General features: G+C 42.3%; 3 protein-coding genes across 3 annotated transcripts in view; 2 read left to right on the top strand and 1 right to left on the bottom strand.

Annotated features, from left to right (window-relative positions):
* Positions 1-41: 41 nt before the first annotated feature.
* klhdc10 (kelch domain containing 10) lies at positions 42-8,236 on the bottom strand. The gene is made up of 9 exons (XM_030046165.1): positions 8,009-8,236; positions 5,833-6,054; positions 5,102-5,256; positions 4,581-4,729; positions 4,179-4,263; positions 3,672-3,738; positions 3,527-3,574; positions 3,149-3,288; positions 42-2,172 (listed from the first exon to the last, which is right to left on the bottom strand). Exons 1-9 carry the CDS (start codon positions 8,097-8,099, stop codon positions 1,963-1,965), a joined length of 1,167 nt encoding a protein of 388 aa, XP_029902025.1. The 5' UTR covers positions 8,100-8,236; the 3' UTR covers positions 42-1,962.
* Positions 8,237-10,958: 2,722 nt separating this feature from the next.
* Positions 10,959-16,225, top strand: zc3hc1 (zinc finger, C3HC-type containing 1). Its single transcript, XM_030046240.1, has 10 exons — positions 10,959-11,121; positions 12,026-12,128; positions 12,315-12,465; positions 12,587-12,670; positions 12,803-12,930; positions 13,343-13,482; positions 13,762-14,032; positions 14,207-14,410; positions 14,660-14,872; positions 15,040-16,225. Exons 1-10 carry the CDS (start codon positions 10,988-10,990, stop codon positions 15,109-15,111), a joined length of 1,500 nt encoding a protein of 499 aa, XP_029902100.1. The 5' UTR covers positions 10,959-10,987; the 3' UTR covers positions 15,112-16,225.
* A 1,039-nt stretch (positions 16,226-17,264) lies between these two features.
* Positions 17,265-18,893, top strand: part of ube2h (ubiquitin-conjugating enzyme E2H (UBC8 homolog, yeast)) — a 28,619-nt gene continuing 26,990 nt past the window's right edge. The window contains exon 1 of the mRNA XM_030046241.1: positions 17,265-17,534. Within this exon, the coding sequence (XP_029902101.1) occupies positions 17,482-17,534 (53 nt within the window). The 5' untranslated portion in view covers positions 17,265-17,481. The remainder of the gene's footprint in view (positions 17,535-18,893) is intronic.

Raw genomic sequence — 18,893 nt, 5'->3', positions numbered from 1 at the left:
TTCCACAATATGCCATGCCTGGTTAGACAAGCAAAAGGAAGTGAAACCACTGTACACTTTTATTGACTGAGCTCAAACACAACATTCACATATACAGGTCAACATTTTAGTGGTCGTATTAGAACTATTTGTCACCGAATAAAGAATTCAAAGTCCATGTAAAAAAAAAAAAAAAAAGCAGGGGCATGATATCATGCAACTAGTACTTTGTTATGCAGAACAGAAAAAGGGGCAAGGTAAAGACGTAAGTGCAGGCAGACTCATGCATTCATGGGAAGCACCACTGATCAAATTGGCAAAAATCACATCGTGATCCTGAATCCAAAGTCCATTCTATCCTCTCACACCAGATTAAGATCACACTCCGCTCAAGGTGCAACAATATTTGGCATCAGTTACATATTCATGAACTAAACATCAAATTAACTGTATTGATCACATTACCATGACACTTGGTATAAGAAAATTCAAACTGCTTTTAGGATTAATCCCTAAAAGGAAACAGTTGTGGTAATTCATCCTTACAACAATACTGCTAGCAAGGTTCTTAGGCTTAGTATGCTGCATCCTGTCCTGTAGCACACCTCTGTGTCTGGCCATTCACAGGCAGTCACATCGAGAAGCAAAGTTTTAACACAGGATACAAAATTTAAACTCCTGCCACCAATATGTGGAATGAGTACATATAATGGTAGCATAGTTAAAAGTAACAGCAGAATAAATGATTAAAAAACATTCACTACTGTTTATCTCATGGGAAATGGAGTCCCACAATACATGAACACACTGAAGTACTTTTCTAAGAGAATGTCGTGTTTGTTAAAACATGCAAAGATCTTTCACTGCCCAAATTCGTGATATTTCAACAACATTAAAATTCTGGGAAAGGCACTGCATTAGAGAAACAAGTGTTTGTATAAGCCCGCTACTAAAGCAACTCCCCTGCCAAAGTATTCACTTCCATTTGATCATCAGAGAGGGAGTAAAAGATTGAAACACAATTAGATTAGTCTTTATTTGAATAAAAGAATTTTAAAGTAACTTTAGGAGCACCAAATTCACAGTGATGTATGGTTTGGTTTACAAATGAGAGCTGCAAGCAAACAAGATGGAAATGAAGTTACTTGAACTGTTTTAAATAAAGCATTATTGATGCATTTTAAAGTTTGCCACCTTTTCTCCTCAGACAATGGTCTGTAATATAAGGTATCAATGAAAACAGCTAACCCTAAATGTAATGGTGCAGGAGCAGACAAGAACAGCATTTGACTTTGCCTCACACACACACTAATCAAGAGCATATAAGTGAAACCCACATAGTGGAGGAAAGATGTGTTATTGAGCTCAGGTCTTGCAGTTTATCCACTGCTGTCCACTTTTTAGACTGACAAACTACAAGCCTGATCACTTCTAACTTAGTGCCTTAATGCCTCATGGTACTGGAAAATAGGTGCAAACAGGTATGAAACACAAAATCTTATGAAGAAAACAAACCAAGACACTGCTTTAGTCCTTTAAATAAATATACATGCAGCTTTCCTTTGAAAACAGCATTCTTAAAAGTGGTAAAGAAAGCTGATAAAAAAAGGTGAGGAGAGAGATGGTTATAAACATGACATGGTGTGAAATAAAATATTTCCAGAAGTCACAATTTGGAGGATGGGAAGGTGGAACTCATACCTTGCTACTGCAAAGGCAACATGTTGTGGGGGACACTGGTGGCAGGGTGGTTTGAGTAAAATCCATAAAACATTCCACATTTCTTTCATAAGTACAAACAAGAATGAAAACAACAAAAAAGGCATCCCATTGTTTTTGGTTTTAAGGCAGGGCTACGTTAGGCAGGGGAAGAAGAGGGCGTTTTCCCGAGATTTTTTCCGCAAAATAAATCCTGTGCTCTGGCAGACATCACCGCCTCCCTCCCACCTCATCCATTCGTCTGTCCATCCTCCCCTGAGCGGTCTATTTCAAGCGCTCAATGAGTTCCTGTGTGAGGCCCAGGTTGAGTAACTGCATGGGGGGGAGTAACGTCAGGTGGGGGAAAGCCTTGAGCAGCTTCTCCCAGCACAGCTCCAGCAGGCTTGGCACAGCCAGCCAGATCTTAAACAGAGAGCCAGTCCTCTTGTTCTCATGGATGTTCACCACGCCACCATGGATGTACATGCAGCCGGCCTGGGGAGGAAGGGCGGGAAAGAGGAGAAAGAGACAGAAATGAAAACATAAACATGGGAGCTGAGAGGAAATTTCATATAGCATTCCACTGAAATTGAAGCACAGGGACAAAAGCTGAAATCCAAGTGTTTGCTTTCAACCTCTTTCACATCTATTCCTCTCATTTGTCAACATCCCTAGGTGGAAGCGACAACTGTCCCTCATGAGCCACCGTAGAGGAGTCTCTGGCGCCTATGACCAAGGGATTCTTTCCAGTGCATTCTTGGCAAGTAAAAATGGAGCGATTTCTGATCGTGACACAACCGAGCGTGCAACCTGAGACTGTAGAAATGCTGGCACCAAACAGCCAGCCATAGAAGAAAATACAGATTCCAAGCAAACCACTGTGTTAAAAAAAAAAAAATCAAATAAATAAATAAATAAAAAATCAACAGGCAAAGAGTAGACGTTTGACTTATTGTGGCCAGAAAGGGTAAAAACAGCACCATCCTCCTCTATAAAGTCTGCATTATATTTCCAGGAGAGAAAGAGGTGGCAGACGTGTGGCATATAATGATTTTAAGTAGTAAAAAACAATATTACAAATTGAGTGTTGTAGATGCCCTGAAAATTAAATGGGGTAAAAAAAAAAAAGGAATTTCTTCTTGTGTGTTTGGCAACCATGTGTCTGTGAGCAACACTCTATGATTGACCCTGACCTCTGACCTCCATATGGGGAGGAGGACAAGTAAAAAGACAAAAATTGACACAAATTAAATGAGAAATGAAGCCTAAAATCATTTCTTGAAGGATGTCATGTTGGAATGTGATATTAGTTTCAAACACTTTATTTTTGCTCAGTTTCTGTGTACATTCTGATGATTGTTTCCACTGGCACGAAAACAGCAACTGGCCACGGCAATATTGCTATTCCAGACTCCACACAGGCATTTGGGCCAAGACACAGAGTTACCATAAAGGGTAGTGTTGTACTAACCGGGGTGACAGCAGCACAGTGGAAGTAGGCAGGCTCTGGCATCACCGCCGGTAGTTTACTCCACTGGAACGACTGCAGGTTGATCTTCCACAGATCCGCTAATATCAACTCCCCGTTGTAACCTCCACAGATAAATACGTCTACAACAGAGAAGAGTACACAGTCAGAAACACGGAGTTGTTGTCATCAGCTGGCCAGGAATCGACTGGTTTTAAGTCAACAAAGCAGTGAAGGTTTCACTGATGAGAATGTGATACCAAAGGTCGGCAGTACTTGTTTACCTCTGCACTACGATAGAAAACAAAGGGAGAAAAAAAATTATATATGAAGTGATAATAGTGGCACTGCAGTATTTGTTTTCATACAGAAAATTCTCACCGTTCCGTATTTGCACACAGCTATGACATCTTCTAGGAGCAGGATACCCTGTCAAAGTCACGGAGGGTTTAGAACAGTTTGCAATGAGACGGCCGTGAGAAGAAAAAAAAAACAAGCTTTATAGATCATCCAGTGCAACACAAACCTATTTTGTCATGAGGTTTAGTTGTAATCTCCTCCCAGGAATTGGTCTCCAGATTGTAAGCATGTATCTATGAAAAAACATAATCCAGAAGAGCTACTATCAGTGAAAACCTGTCATCACTGTCTTACCCTCATTGCCTACCTGCATAGTAATTAGCAGTACATAAACATGAGCACTACCACGGGTATTTTGTGTAGTGCTGAAGAGTCAGCTTGTGTACAAGAAAAAAATAATAAGGTACAGTAATGCAGATGCAGCTGATTAATATGACAGATTTTGTTTGTTTGTTAGAAATTTTTAGTCCCATAAAAGTGTTTTTTTTTTTTTTTTTTTGCTGCAAAACACCTACAAATGTGCTTTGGATGACAAACTGAACATTTAGACCAGCTGTCTTGTGAAAAGTAAGATGATCTGCTGTGAGAGACTGTGATGAAATTTCCATATTTCAAAAACATGGCTGGCACACATCTATAGTTATTAGATAAATATGTTGTGAGCTTACAGCACCTTGTCCAGAGGGTACGATGTCCAGGACGTCCCTCCTCCCAGAATGTAGATCCTCTGTCCGTCGTGTGCTATTTCATGCCTGTACCTGTGAAACACACAACACCATGTCACTATCAGTCAGCAAGAAGAAGGATGCTTTTTTCTATATATTTTTACTTCCACATGCCAATAGAGAGTTACTATGACAATCTGTGAAACACAAAGAAATTTACAAATGTGTTTAGTACTTGGGTATATATACCTTCACTGCTGTGTCATCCGTTCCATTAAAACAGAGATGACGCTAAGGAAAAAAGAACGTGCTAAGGAGCTAAAAAAAAAAAAAAAAAAATCTGTACTAAAGGACTAAAAAGTTTCCTAGCATGGTTTGTTCCTGCGGGGCATTGAGGTGAAATGCCCTACCGTTCCTCAGGCAGATCGTGGGGCGGGTTGTTGGGCTTAAGGTGGATCCACTCTCTGGTGGTCAGGTCCAGCCTGTGCAGGTCTGTGCTGTAGATGTAGCCTGTTGTCCCTCCAAACACGTACAGGAAGCCGTTTATAATGGCCATTGCCTAGATGAGGTGGAAAAATATGACACTGCAGCTTAACAAGCAACAGCCTTATTAAGTCAGTGTTATAAAGTTTGTGTAGCTGAAAAGCTCATACCAAGTTAAAAATAACAACAAGAAGTATAATTTCCATTAGAAAGGTAGTGACTCGACAAAATGGCATCTTTCTAGTGGACCATAAGAAGAAGAGTTTCATGCATTACGACCAGGTATTTACCCTCAATTCTTTCTATTAAAATTGTGTGAGTGTGTACCACGCTGCATTTCATCCCCTCTCTCTCCCCTCCCATTCCTGTCTCTCTACTGTCACTATCAAATAAAGCAGACATGCCCAACAACATACAAATCAAATGACCAAATGATTCTTGGGGCTACCTGGCCATAGATCCTGTTGGGCTTCTTCCCCCGACAGTTGAGCAGTGACCATCGCTTGTACTTCACATTGCAAACATGCACGTCGTTCCCATTGTTTTCACCAAAGGGGATGCCGGTGCCACCAAACACCAGCAGATTGTTGCCATGCAAAACCGCTGAAGGAACAGAGCAGAACAAAACATTAGAGCCGCGAGTGCTTTCACAAAGTCACTATAATCTCCTTGTGCTATAAAGTAAGGCAGACCTGAATACTGAACATTGTGAGCTTAAAATTAATGATCCCTGGAGCCATTGTGAGACAAATTGTCTGTCAAGCTTTTTAGGCTAATACAGCTGAAATATTGATGGTGTGGCCGCTTTGGCAGTCACCTGAGCCTACTGTGTAATGCCTTGTGCAAATAGGAGTTATTTCAAGTACCTTCACTTTGCTGCAGTTGCTCCATACAGCTGGAAATTGCCCCAACAGTAAATTTATCATCTGGTCTTATTGCTCAGCCCATCTCCCCAGTTTAAGTACAGCTTTTCATGTATAATGATGAAAATATCGAAGTAATTCCTGGAAATTGTCAGGAGTGAATCTGGGTCTCAGAACCAAAAATTAACACTGCATCTACAAAAATTATAGTAAACACTGCATTTTGTTTGTGTACAAATTATTCCTGAAAAATCCTGGTGCTTGACTGTTGCAAATTATTAAAATGTTCAACCCTGGTGGAAATACAGTGTTTCACCTGACATGGAGGCCAGCTCCGTGGGCATGTAGCCCTCTGTGCGGATCTGCTGCCAGGAGCCTGTGGCGAAATGGTACCGCCAAAGCTCCCTGAACAGCGGATAGTCCTCGTTCTCCGAGCCACCTGACTCATCATAGTCGGGGTTGTATCCTCCAAACACATACAGGTTGGTGTTGTCAGCAACACAGCGATGCCCACTGCGGGCAGGGGGTGTGCGATGACCTGGAGGGAGAGGGAACAGCATTACAAGGCCTGAAGAATACAGCAGCATGCAAACAGGAAAACTGTGCAGGTATAATTTGTGTGTGGGTCTATGTGAATCTTTTTGACTACTCTGGCAACTGAAGAAGAACAAGAAGATTTACAAAAGCTTGCAAGAGCTCATCATATATTGAAGATCACTCAAAAGTATGAAGAGTGTCTTTCAAGAGGGCATGCTGAGAACACAGGGCTAACTTCCCTCTTGATGAAGAACAAAAGATTGCTTACACTTGCAACATGTTCTGTCTCTCTCTCTGTCTGCCTGTCTCTGCCACTTTCTATCTGTCTCTCTCTCACTTGTTGACCAAGGATGCAACCCTACTCAAATTGGACAGTTCTTCTTTTCCTGCTTTTTCGGTATTCCCAACCCGATTACACTCAATTACATAAGTGTAGACTCATTTGATTTGTGACCCACAGATACACAGCACCATGATAAACCTCTATCAGTGGCCACATACTAAAACAAAGCAGCTGCTGTCAAACACAAGCAAGTCAAAAGACAAGATAAGCTCAGCTACAGTCAAAATATCAAAATATCTGTGAACTAAGTAAAGCTGTCTGAAGCTCAAGGAACTAGGCAAGCCTATCCAGTTTCAGGATTTTCAGAGCAATGGAGTTCTCCAGCTTTGATCAGTCTGCGGATATCACATCATATTATTATGACAGTAAAAGAGCTTGTAAAATGTAATCAATTAAAAAAAAAAAAAAAAAAAAAAAAAAAAAGACTGTTTTGGATTTGTACACCCAATGTCAGTTCTGCGCTCAACAACTTAATCAATGCACTGGCTTAATAACAGCTCATACTTTTTTTTCTTGCACTGTATAGTCTGGTGCCCAGTTTACATCTCATGATCCATTCATCTGCTAGTACATGAATAGCAAATCTGAGGAGTGACCAGCAAAACCTTGTCAACAGGTAAGCCTATCCTACTTAAAATCTATAAGGGCTACAAAGGATGTGCCACTTGTTATAGTTTAAAAAAAAAAAAAAAAAAGTGATTCTAGCAATTCGGATTCATTAGATCATTTTGGTGTGTAGGCGTCATCAGGGCATCATGGTTCATTAGTCATATGCATTTGGTTTTACAAGGAATTCTATGTTCTTAGGCCTGCAGTTGTTGTCCTTCCCCTGTACTAAACAATATGCATCCATGAACCATGTTTGTGGGTGAAGATGTGCCAGGATACCTCTCCAGCCACTGCAGTACTGGCAATCAAACACAGACTAGTTACTGAGAACACCTCATGGACACAGGATCAGTGTTTTACCCATGCTTGCTTACTGGCTGGTGAACAGACCCTCTAAAAAGTCATCCAGTGCTTTTGCTGCAACTACAAACGTCTAGTAAGGGGTAACAAAATAATGGAGGCTCCCAGAGTGCCTCTCCAACACGCACAAACACACATACATCTTTAACTGAGCAACAGAGTGACTGCATCTAGGTAAACTATAAATTTAATCTGCAAAATGTAACATTAATCATATTCTGAACTGACTAGGACAGTCTAAAGCTATTCGGCCCAATTTAGCAGCACACTTTCTCCACGATGCTGCACGCTATGTAGGCATGAGCCGTAACAATGAGTTAACTGTATAAAAGACAGGATTTTACAGATGAAGAGTCAGAATATTAAACAGTTTTGCACTTTACAACACACCCCTTTGCTAGGCTGTGCTTGCTAACGAGAAGCTAGCAACGGCAAGAAGGTTTTCATGCATGTTGCTAGCTGAAGTGTCTCAGTTATCAATGTCACTTCTAAGGGCAATGTCGAAATTCATAAACGTGAAGCTGACATTGCGTGTGGAGCACATCTCAGTCGTGCGGCGCTGATTTGCTTGGTTTAATGTGACATCAATAACTTGACGGCTAGTTAGCCTAGCTAGCATTTCTCGCTAATGTTTTTGACTGACCTGCTAGCGTTACAGTGAGCGGCGGCCTGCCTGTCAGTTTCTCAAATTTATTCAGCTGGTCTGGACTCCGGGTGCCTCCAGCGTCCGACATATTGTCCCTGTCACAGTCCAGTCCTGGTTAGTATCACGCAAAATGAAAACGCAACCTTGTAAAGTGCAGGTAAAGCATCATAAATGACTGCACATCTCATTCAGCTAAGGCCATTCACAAATTTCCCCCCGGCCGTCAAAAAATGGACCAATCAGAGGGCTTGTTATTGGTGCGTAACGTCAGCAGAGGTGGGCGGGGCTGTGCGTGTTTCCACAACAACAACAATACTTGACAGCTGCCCTGGGTCAACACTGGGGTCCAGCCCAGGCCCCCCTTATCATCATCATCATCATCATCATCAAGTCTGGGGAGCCCCACCTTTTGCATTGTTTACTGTCAGCTTTTGAGACTTGGTGTGACTTCCCTTGTGTTACTTGTATTATTAATTCATATGAAATCCATGGAGGCTGCACTTTGCACATCAGGTTCCTGAGACAAAATAAGAGGAAAGTTGCTTAGATTGGACTGTGTATGCAAAGGTGACAATATGCTCTATAAAATGTGGGCATGTTGTATCCTTTTGTCATGGCCCCCGTGTGTCTGTGCAAGCTATTCCCCATTCGCAAAAATGCTGCAAGATTAGTTGAGATTGTAGAATCAATGGTCTATGAGTGGACTGTCTTTATTTATTATTTGAGTATTTTTTTGTCATTAGGTTGGCATGCCACTATTCAAAGATTAACTGCATGCCAATGCGACAATAGCGTTTTTCCATTTCACTCATATTCACCACTGTGGCTTAACTTAATGCTACTAGGTTCCTTCTTTAAACCCGCTCAGAGTTTTGTGCTTACTGTTCTTCCTCTTCTGTATTTTCTTATGTGGAGAGAAAGGCCGTGCATTTTAGTGTAAGGGAAAGGAAGAGAGAGAGAGGGCTTAGGAGATGAGAAGATGAAGAGAAATTAAAAAGATTCATATGATGCTTATTTTATAAAATCTGCAATTTCCCTCACTGTGGGATCAACTGAAATTTTATGAACTAATAAAGTGATTTCACCTGCTGGAAATTAATTCATTTGCACCCCATGATCGTATCAGGCGAATGATCTTTTGGTAACACTGTGAGGATAACAGCTTGCATGTTTTTGGCCAGATACAGCGTACAGATACAGTTTCAAAAACTTTCTCAAAATGAAATGTTTCAGTGACAGATGTCAATTATGTGGTTCTGGTTTTAATTTTTTACTTTGTCATTTAAGTTGGAATGATTGGATATAATTTTTGTTCAGAATTTCTTTTTTATATTTTGGATGTCATTGTGTTTGGCATAGTTGGATGAATCTTGTGGCTGGGACAGTTTTATTTTATTTTAGTTGTTTTTGGATGGATATCATCTTTTTTTGTTTTTGAAATCTGAAACGTGATTCAGTCTCAGGCAACCATGGAGACTCGTGTGGCTCCAAAACAGAGGGTCTTTTAATGTGACATCGTGCCACTGCTCCCTCAGAAATGCTTCCCCTATATGTTTTTCTGAATAATGCAGTGAGGGGACAGAGGATCTGTGGTGCAGCTTGACCACATATCTTTGGCTCAAATGAAGAACTGGGTGGATTTAAGCTCACAGTACGGCTTGTACAGCTTTGTCAAAGCTGTATGTCATATCAGGAACTCTTACTTTGTTTCTGAAACCACTCTGTCCAGCTGCTCAACAGGTTTCACAGGTGGCTGGCAAATACGATTTCCCTGTGCAGTTTTTGTGCTTTTATCTATATTACCATACCTCATTCTGCTGCTCAAAGTTAAACCACATTTTTGTGATACAACTTTTAGTAAATGGAGGAAGGGTGCGCTTCTATTTGGCTATTACAGTATTATCAGAGATGCAACAAACATGTTATTCCTGATTCTGATGCTGGTGGTGCCAGAGGGAAGGGCATAGCGTCACTATTATTGCCAGGCCAACATGAATGTTGCCAAGAGATTTCATGGCAATTCAAAGACTTTTAGAGATATTAGTGTTCAGTATGAAGCAAAAATAACTTGATGGTGGCACTAGAGGGAAGATCACAGGGTTGGCAAAATGGACAGATTTCATCCTCTGGCCAATATGATACTGCCACCAAATTTCATGGCAATCTGCCAAGTACATTTTGAGATATACCACTGCAATACTGACAATTTGGCCTGCGGGAGGCGCTAGAGGGGGGGGGGGGGGGGGGGGTCATGGGGTCACCAAACTTGACAGGGGTCATCCTTTAGGCAGCGTGAATGTTGCCTGTATGCCACTATACCACATATTCCTATGAGGAGTCATGAAAAGTACATAGGCCTACTCAGGAAAAGGATTCTTAGGCCTACAGCATAAAGAAATATTTTTTCAAATTACAGTAAACAATGCTGGGAAGTGATTTGCCTTTTCTGGGTATTTTTTCTCCTTCTGTTGCAGATATTCTGATGTATCATAGCTGATTATCTTACAATATATCACATATCGCAGAATTGCCTGTATTGTGATAGCATCATTATCATGAGAAAATATTGTTAGTAGTATCTGTGGTATTGTGTGTACTTGTAAATGACTTAAAGTGAGAGTGCATGGGTTTTGTTCGTGCACTGAATTGTATTGTTGTTGTTGAAAATGCCAAACTCACCGGGTTTTTTTTTTTTTTCTTTTCTTTTTCTTTTTTTTAAACAAGCAAAACTCTGACACAAAATGCATAAAATCTCAAATACAAATACAAAAGTTCCATGAGATGAAATTACATGTTTTAAAGACTCATTTACACCATCATACATCTATGAACACAAAGCACACGCGCTCCCGGGTAGTTTCACTCCATGTGCCTGTGCATGCTGATGGTAAGTGGGCTCCTGCAAAGCGGAACCCCAGTTAGGCTGCGCGCAGGGCTTATTTTCCGGGGGGGACACGTTAAAACTCAGAACCGATCATGGCGACTGTCGGAGGCGGTCGTGGGGATCGTCTCGGCAACTCCAGCCACCAAAAGTCTTCTTTAGCGTCCCCGGAGAAAGTCCGTGAACTCCTCAATGAGGGACTGTCGTCGGCGGACAGCAGAGCCAATAGGTGTGTTTTGGAGGAGTCCTGCTGGAGTTTTTGAGCTCATATTAAACAGATGCAGAGCGGCTTGATGCGAGCTACTCGGCTAGCTTCACTTAGCTCGGCGGCGCTGCTGCTTTAGCCGCCTTCAGCCAGTGTAGTGGAGAGGGGCAAGGCTCCGTGGGGTTTCACAGTTTGTAAAGCAAACCAGACTCAGTCATACCTCGGGTTTACTCTCTAACTTGTGATCCGCTGCTTTGCTATTTTTCATGCAGCCCTACAGTTGTTGTGTTGTCGTGGTTACATAATCAGCTCTGCACACTCCCTCGTGAGGAAGATAAAGCGGGAGGAGGAGGAGGAGGAGGGGAGGGTGGGCAGTGCTTGCATGGAAGAATTGCCCCGAAACACTTTGCTGTTGAATTTTGTTTGCTTGTGCATTGTCCACTTGGTGCTTCCCTTTCTCGCTTGTTACGAATATGTAGGCCATGTGGAAGGACATGTCTCTCTCTCTCTTTCTCTCTTTCTCTCTCTCTCTCTCTCTCTCTCTCTCTCTCTCTCTCTCTCTCTCTCTCTCTGTGTGTGTGGTGTGTGTGTGTGTGTGTGTGTGTGTGTGTGTGTGTGTGTGTGTGTGTGTGTGTGTGTGTGTGTGACTGAACAGCCCAGGAAGACCTATATCTCTGCAAGTGTCAAGATGGGATGAAGCTGCTTTTCCTTCATTTTCCGTTGTGCACATTGTTGCATTCAGATAACAAAACACCACATTAGATTATGTAAATGTTTGACTGAAATGAGACTGGTCTGCCTACCAGGACATATAGCACAGTGCACAAAAAGTCAGTTGATTATATGTATTAAATGTGTCAAATAACCTGTTAAACAAGGCAGTGCAAGCTTTGATATGTGTTGATGTGGTTTTTTTTATGAATTTCAGTTCACAAGGGGATTCGAAAGTTGGGGAGCCAAACAGCATCACTCAAGCGCCTTGTGAGGCAACCAACAGAGAAGCCTTTTTCTCAAGAGTGGAATCCTATTCAATATCCTTTAACTGTGTTGATACAACATGGAGCACCTTGCTCTTTCTCAAGTCATAATAACCCCTTGTATGACTGTAATGGCAACACTTTCATTATGTTCCTGTCTTTTATTGTATGACTGATGCTGTGAAACGTCAGTGATCCCCCTGGGAACTTGTCTGAGTGAAACTTTCCTTAGCACTGCACTGTTTGCGATGGGCAGGCAAGCCCCGCACGCTCTCTCCTCTGAGGTGTGCCAGGTATGGCTGGATCAACGTAGGCTGTGATATGCTCAAATGCTCCAGCTGCCAGGCTTTCCTCTGTGCATCTCTGCAACCAACTCTGGACTTTGAAAAATGTGAGCAAAAGCTTGACTGACTCAAAATGTCAAAGCCAGGGTAAACTATATTTTGGCAAACTTAGGCTGATACAGTCTTTGCCAAATCATGAAGGTCAGCCATCTCTCTTTGTTCTTTCAGATGAATCCCGCATTGCAGAGATATCAAGGCAACTGCAGACACAGCATGAGAAGTTTTGTCCTTGGCCAGACTTCCCATGTCCAGGTAAGAGTAACAGCTTACCATTGGTTTCATAATGGCAAAACATAAGCTGTGATGAAGTCACTGAGCTGGATGAATATTTTAGTTATGTGTGTTACACATGGTGGTTATATATGAAGGTTGTTGTCGTTTCAGAGCGGTTCTGCCTGGTGCCAGCCTCTGAGCCCTCAGTGCTGCTCGCTGCCTTCTTAGAGCGCTTCCAGAGCGCCTGTCTGCTCGAGCAGCAGCTGCCTGCCATGAAGCCAGAGCAGCTCAAATCCATGGTGAGGAGGGAGAGGAGTCTTATTCTTAGTGTTTTTTGAAAATTGTTAAAAACATGTTCTCTAAACAAATAATAAACTTTATCACTTTACTTTTTTACTTTTCTAAAAATAGTGTTTACAAAGAGCACAAAAAAGAGCAATAGAAGTAAGGCAGGAAATGCAAACAGCAATACAAGGAGGAGAGGAAGTGCATGAGATTAAAAACATGGGAGCCACTAACATAGGCAAGATCGTAGAAGTGAACTTGCTATGTGAAGAGCAGACTCCATTGTTACACTGCAGAAGGGGAGGAGGATAGAGATTTTCAGATGTAGAATGAAAAACATGAACATTATGTGTAAATGTATATATCTCAGAGAGACACTGCATTTTCATCTGAGCTCTTGTAATTAGCTGTTGTTGTTTTTTGCAGTCTCTGACTGAGGATGTTATCAGTGTTCTGCTGCAGCTGATCGAGGAAGAACAGAAAAAACAGGGTGGGACTCCATCCTCTGAACCCTTGGCCGTCCAGGTTGCTGCATGCATTGTTTCTCTGTGTGGCTGGGCTGCTAGGTAAGATGAAAATCCTCTGGTTTTACTTAACTCCTCAGAAAATAAGGTTTCATTTTATGTAACATTTATCCAAGATATGTTTTGATATTACCACCATTTGTGCAGAAAGCCAGGGTAAGCATTCATACAGATGTCAAAAGAATGATGGTGCATACAGACATGGCATGAAAAAAAAAACAAAAAACAAAGGCAGCAATTGAAAAACTGAGGGGAAACATGGTACAAATGTTAACTGCACCACCCTAACAGCATGGCCTACCATCTTCTGTATCTCCTCAGCCCGTCTATGCACGCCATGAACCTGCCCATCCTCACCTGCTCCTACTGCATGCGCAAGGTGGGCTTGTGGAACTTCCACCAGATGGAGGGAACAGGAGCGGAGGCAGACACCTTTTCAGATACTCTAAGTCCCTCTGCACAAACACCAGTTCCTGCCTCAGCGGCGCCACAAGAGAGTCAGGGGGACAGGTCCGCCTCCACCTCCCCCACCCCTCCCACAACCCCCTGCCGCATGAAGCTGAGGAGCCAGGACAGTACCCGCTCCGAGCAGGTGAGCTTCAAGCAAATCAAGTTGACCACAGAAACTCGGTTGATGGATGTATGTTGAATCATAATGAATAAGAATGGTGTGTTCCTTTGCTTGTTTCATGTACAACAGTGGTCAGTGAAATCTTCCAAACATGTTGGGCTGTTTTCTAACCACAGTTGGTGTTGTGACCTACAGGGTGAAAGCACCTCATCCCCCCTGGTGTTGCGTGCCCGCAACAGAGACTCTCCCAGCCCCAATGAAGAGTTGCCGAGTCCCCTGACCAGAGGCAAGAGGCCTGGGACCCGGAGTCGAGTACAAGGGGACAATACAGGGGGCGATGGGACTGCCAGCCCGCAAAACACTCCCAAACGTCTGCGCCTGTCATCAGCCAGTGGTCCTGTAAGAGCAAAATAGCTGCCATTGTGGCTAGTTTACCATTTTGTTGGTCATGATTGTTGCATTTTATTATGATCAGTGGTGCTTACATCACTAAGTGCACAGCATTAGCTTACTGAATGTTGGCATTAAAGCCAAGACTGTTTAACCTTAATGTCCCTGATAGTTAATCTCAAAAGATGAACTCGGGTTACATATTTGCATAAGCTTTTTCAAATGCCATTTTTGGCCTGTCTTATGGTTTTGTTTCAGGAGGGACCTCTGCACAGGAATGCGTTTGACCCACTCGCCCAGCATAGAGACTGGTGTCCCTGGATTAATGTGGGGAAAGAGAACGCTGACCCAGGAGCCATCCCCGTCCTGGAAGGAGACTCCACACTGTATCAGCAGGGCTGGAAAGCCACTTTGGACCTCCTCATCCCCTTGAAGAAGAACACCAAGACAGGGAATGGAAGTCAAGCCCAGGCAAGTTGAATACTCTAGATTTTGGACATATTTGGGACTTGTGCAGATCGCTCAGTTTCAGCAGAAGTTTGGCAAACTTCATAAACTAGAGCTCTGGGATTTTAGTTTTAGCCCTACAAGCATGCAAGCAACAACATCTGACTTTTCTCTGTTCTCTCTCCTTCCAGAACCCTAATGCCAAGTCTAAAAGGGTGTTTGCTATATTTCGCCAGTGGCAGGTATCCTCTCCATCTCAGTAGACCGTCTCCACCCCGAGAGCATTGCAACACTCTGAACTGACTTATCCTCTTCTTTGTGGTACTGACTTTTGTAGAGCCACTGACAGGAGTGTCATATCAATGTTTTTCTCCCATCCTTTAAGTCGTGTTTACAGCCAAAATGTATTTGAAGGGAAGGCAGTTTGATGATGTGTGTAGTCAAAAAGGATGATTGTCTTCTCTGTGAACAATGAAATACACGAAGCTTGCCTAAGTGGCTTTGGAAAACATGTTGAGTTCTGCTACATGGATGGATATTGAGGTGTGCATCTACCAGGGAATGTATAGGCCTTGCATCATGTGGATCAGTAGAGAGATGTCACACACAGAAAACACATCCGAGCATATGAAATGAAGCCACAGACGAGGCATCTACCATTAACCTCACATGAAGTCTGCTTGGGGAATCCTTCACGAGAACAAGATGGTTTGGATTTCCGTGAAATACAAAAGACAATGAATCCCTGAACATGAGAAAGGGCCAAATGGCTTGACACTGGAAAGGCAATGTTTACCTTCAATGTATGTCGAGTCATTCGAGGGAACGGTAAACATTAACTTCAACTTAGCGGAAACTGAGGAAGTCCTTTTTGTGTGTGCTCTTGTTTTTTCTAGACTGCATTTACACATTTAACAACAGGTTGGACAACCTTTGAACTAAATTGATAAAAAAAAAATATAGCTACAAGTCCTTTTTATAGTAAGAAAAAGAAGTCCTTTTGGAGTGGTGGTATTTTTTGTTTTGTTTTGTTTTGTTTATGCTAATCTAGATATTGCAGGCAGGTAGAATTTTTGTGCCATGAAACTCTAAACGTGCTTTGGATTAGGATCAGGCTTTCATTTTACCTCCCTGTGACTTCTCATAGCTAATGCAGTCCTTTCTATTGTGCATGTTCTTTTATCCCCTTAGAATATCCTAAGGGCTTTTAATAAAAAACACTTTTTTTGCTTTTTCACTCTGCATTTTGTCCCCCTGCATCATTTTAAATATGAGATAGATAATAAAAGAGAAATCGGAAATGTTCTCAAAATGATCCTATTGTCGGTTAAAGTATTTTCTGAGGTTTGAAATAAACAGCCTGACTCTTGTCGCAAATGTTTTGCCGCTTACATTTGTTAGTTACTTTGGGGTAAATAATTTCTTCCACTGGCAGTGGGCCCCTGCCTTTCAGCACTTCCCCACCAGCAGCCATTTTGTTGTCTGGAGCACAGCATCACCTCCTCCTGCTGCTGTAAAGAGGGCTTAACAAAACTATGTTCATGAGGATTGTCTATTTTTTGTAAATGACTTAAGTTTGCTCCACTGAGTGCAGCTCTCTAACTGCTGACAATAGTTAGGAGTCAAGACAGAAAACATGGCTCTTAGGAAAGCAGCCATGAGCCTGTCCTTGGAGCAATGGTGTATTTATAGTCACGGCTGTGCGCTCGAAAACATTCTCTTGATTAGGTCCCATTTGTACCCTGTAATGCTGCAGACTTAAACTGCACTTCAGTCTGCTTCATCCACTTTACAGTGAGAGGGAATGAACCCCAGTTGCTTTGCCAGCCCACCACCAAAAAAAAAAAGAAAGAAAAAGAAAAAGAACAGGACAGAGCCACTGCTGCAGTATTTTGAGGGTAACTTCCTGAACTGTGAAAGTAAAAACCTTGTAAAAATGAAAAATGTTCCTTTCCTAAATCATGGTAAAAATGGGATCTTACAATGGCCAAAAGGTGCAAAAATCATTGTTTAACTTTCAGACATCTACACTCACAAAGGTGTTTTTTTTATAGCAGTATAGCTGATCATTTGCTGACACTGGCAAAGAAATAAGTAGTTTGTTGGGCCCACCAGTATCTAAATAACTAACTAATAAGTAAATAAGTAAAGTGAAGCCAACTCTTGCCATTTCAGACTGTGCATTGTTATGTTGGTAGAGTAAGGTGGCTGGGAGCAACCAGCCTTGGCACACAGAAACTGAATGAATTCAATGTTTATGGCTCGCCAGCATTTTTGAAGCCCATTGACAAATATAAGAAATTTAGAATAGTTAAAAAAAAAAAAAAAAAAAAAAAAATACAATTAAATGTCAAAACTACAAATATGGCCATTTATGGTGACGTTTGGTCGCCCATATATGACGTGTCCCGCGGAGGGATAGGAGCTTGTCAGGGCGCTGAGAGACAGTGAACAGCAGAGGTCTGACGCTAGCTGATCAGGACACAGACACACTGAACCGTGGAGACGTTTCGCTGTTCACATTTTTGAAAGCAAATGTTAACTTTCGGATAGTACAGTCAGCTAGACTATCTAGCGTTTGAGGCGGCTGGCTACCAGTTTACGTATCGGTGTTCTACGGTGGAATAGCAAAAATGTCGTCTCCAAGTCCGGGTAAAAGGCGAATGGATACCGATGTGGTGAAACTGTATCCTTTCTGAACATAAACAACAGTCTTCTCAATCGCTTGTCTACTTAGCTGCGTCCTGGTGTATTTAGAAATGTGATATGAGCCAAAAGATATTCTCTGGTGGTGCTGCTTTTGCCTTGCAGGTGTTTGCTAACCAAACGTTTTGAGAGCTTTCATTGTCACTGCCTGGTATTTTTATGTAAACAATATTTTGCTAGCATAAGCCCAGTGTTAGCTATTTCTGTCCTGCTCAGCTCGGCTGCCTGCCGTGGCTGATTTGGGACAGTAGCATAAGCTAATCAAATCGCTCCCACGTCCTTTCAATATTTAACCCAACTGTAGTTTTTGGTAATTTCCACGATGAGGTTAGCTTGTCTAGCTTGGCTGTCCACAGTCGAAAATGACTGCAACAGCCGAGCAGGCGCTATTCTCGTTTTCCTGGAGTGTCTTTCATTTTGTTGCACCACGGGTTAGTAGAGATGTGGCAGCGGTGGGTTAATTTAAAAAGAAAGCCACGGCCGTGTAGTTTCTTTTGTGCAGTGTGTTGTTGTCAGGGGAGTTGAGTCACATTGGCTCATTTACACGTTGAGCTTGTTTACATAACGTCAGGCTAAGTGAAAATGCAGCAGCCTTTGTTCTGAGACACATTGGGAGAAATGTTGACGTTACAGCAGTGTGTCCAGCCTCCTGACTCTTGGCTTACTTTGTAGCCTTGAAATTGGGTTGTTGAATCTTGCCACTTGAAATGTACCTTGTCACGCAGCTGAGCCTGGCTTTCTAGTCTGCTGGTTAATTTCAGCATCAAAATGGCCACCTGATCTGTGTATCTCACTGTATTTTAATGTCTGCAGGCAAATATGGATGGTTAGTTCGCCTGATGGGGTGTTGTAGGCTGTTGTTTGAGAAGTATTGCAATTGGAAAGTGTTTTGTTGAGTGGTACAGCAGGTGTCATGCACATGAATTGTCCCTTTCCCCCAATGTGGAAAGCTGTACTTTTACATGCAATAATAGCGCTCATCCAGTGTGTTCTCTTTTCAAGTCATTGCCATCACTGTTTACGTTTGTGTTTGCAGCGCTTTTGTTCACCTGGGGCCGACAGAGGAAGTGCTAAAAGAGACTCGTAGTGACACATTTTCAATCCCTGCAATGTTCTAGAAGGCAGCAGTATGAAGAACAAGTTTTGTTTTTGTCCCAGCACAGTGGAAACCAGCTTAATGATTGGGTAGGCTGTTACTAGCCGGAAACCACAAGAGGGAGGGACTTAAAACAGTTGATGGGACGGCAGTAGCTCTTAGTCAAATATGGAGCTAGAACTGGGCTGGTCAAAACAAATCAAAAACAAGGGGAAGTTGGTTCAAAAAGGTCAATGTAATGGC

This window comes from Myripristis murdjan, chromosome 23 (assembly GCF_902150065.1).
Source record: "Myripristis murdjan chromosome 23, fMyrMur1.1, whole genome shotgun sequence".
In the NCBI taxonomy this organism is placed as follows: domain Eukaryota; kingdom Metazoa; phylum Chordata; class Actinopteri; order Holocentriformes; family Holocentridae; genus Myripristis; species Myripristis murdjan.
The sequence above is the reverse complement of the archived record's forward strand: the minus strand, read 5'-3'. Positions and strand labels throughout refer to the sequence as shown.

Coding starts and splice junctions, on each gene's coding strand:
- klhdc10 (XM_030046165.1), bottom strand. CDS start 8,099: ATGTCGGACGCTGGAGGCACCCGGAGTCCAGACCAGCTGAATAAATTT. Junction 3,289..3,526: donor CTGTGTGCAAATACGGAACG/GTGAGAATTTTC, acceptor TCTCTGTTGTAG/ACGTATTTATCTGTGGAGGT. Junction 2,173..3,148: donor ACTGTGCTGCTGTCACCCCG/GTTAGTACAACA, acceptor CTTCCTCCCCAG/GCCGGCTGCATGTACATCCA.
- zc3hc1 (XM_030046240.1), top strand. CDS start 10,988: ATGGCGACTGTCGGAGGCGGTCGTGGGGATCGTCTCGGCAACTCCAGC. Junction 14,033..14,206: donor ACAGTACCCGCTCCGAGCAG/GTGAGCTTCAAG, acceptor TGTGACCTACAG/GGTGAAAGCACCTCATCCCC. Junction 14,873..15,039: donor GGAATGGAAGTCAAGCCCAG/GCAAGTTGAATA, acceptor CTCTCCTTCCAG/AACCCTAATGCCAAGTCTAA.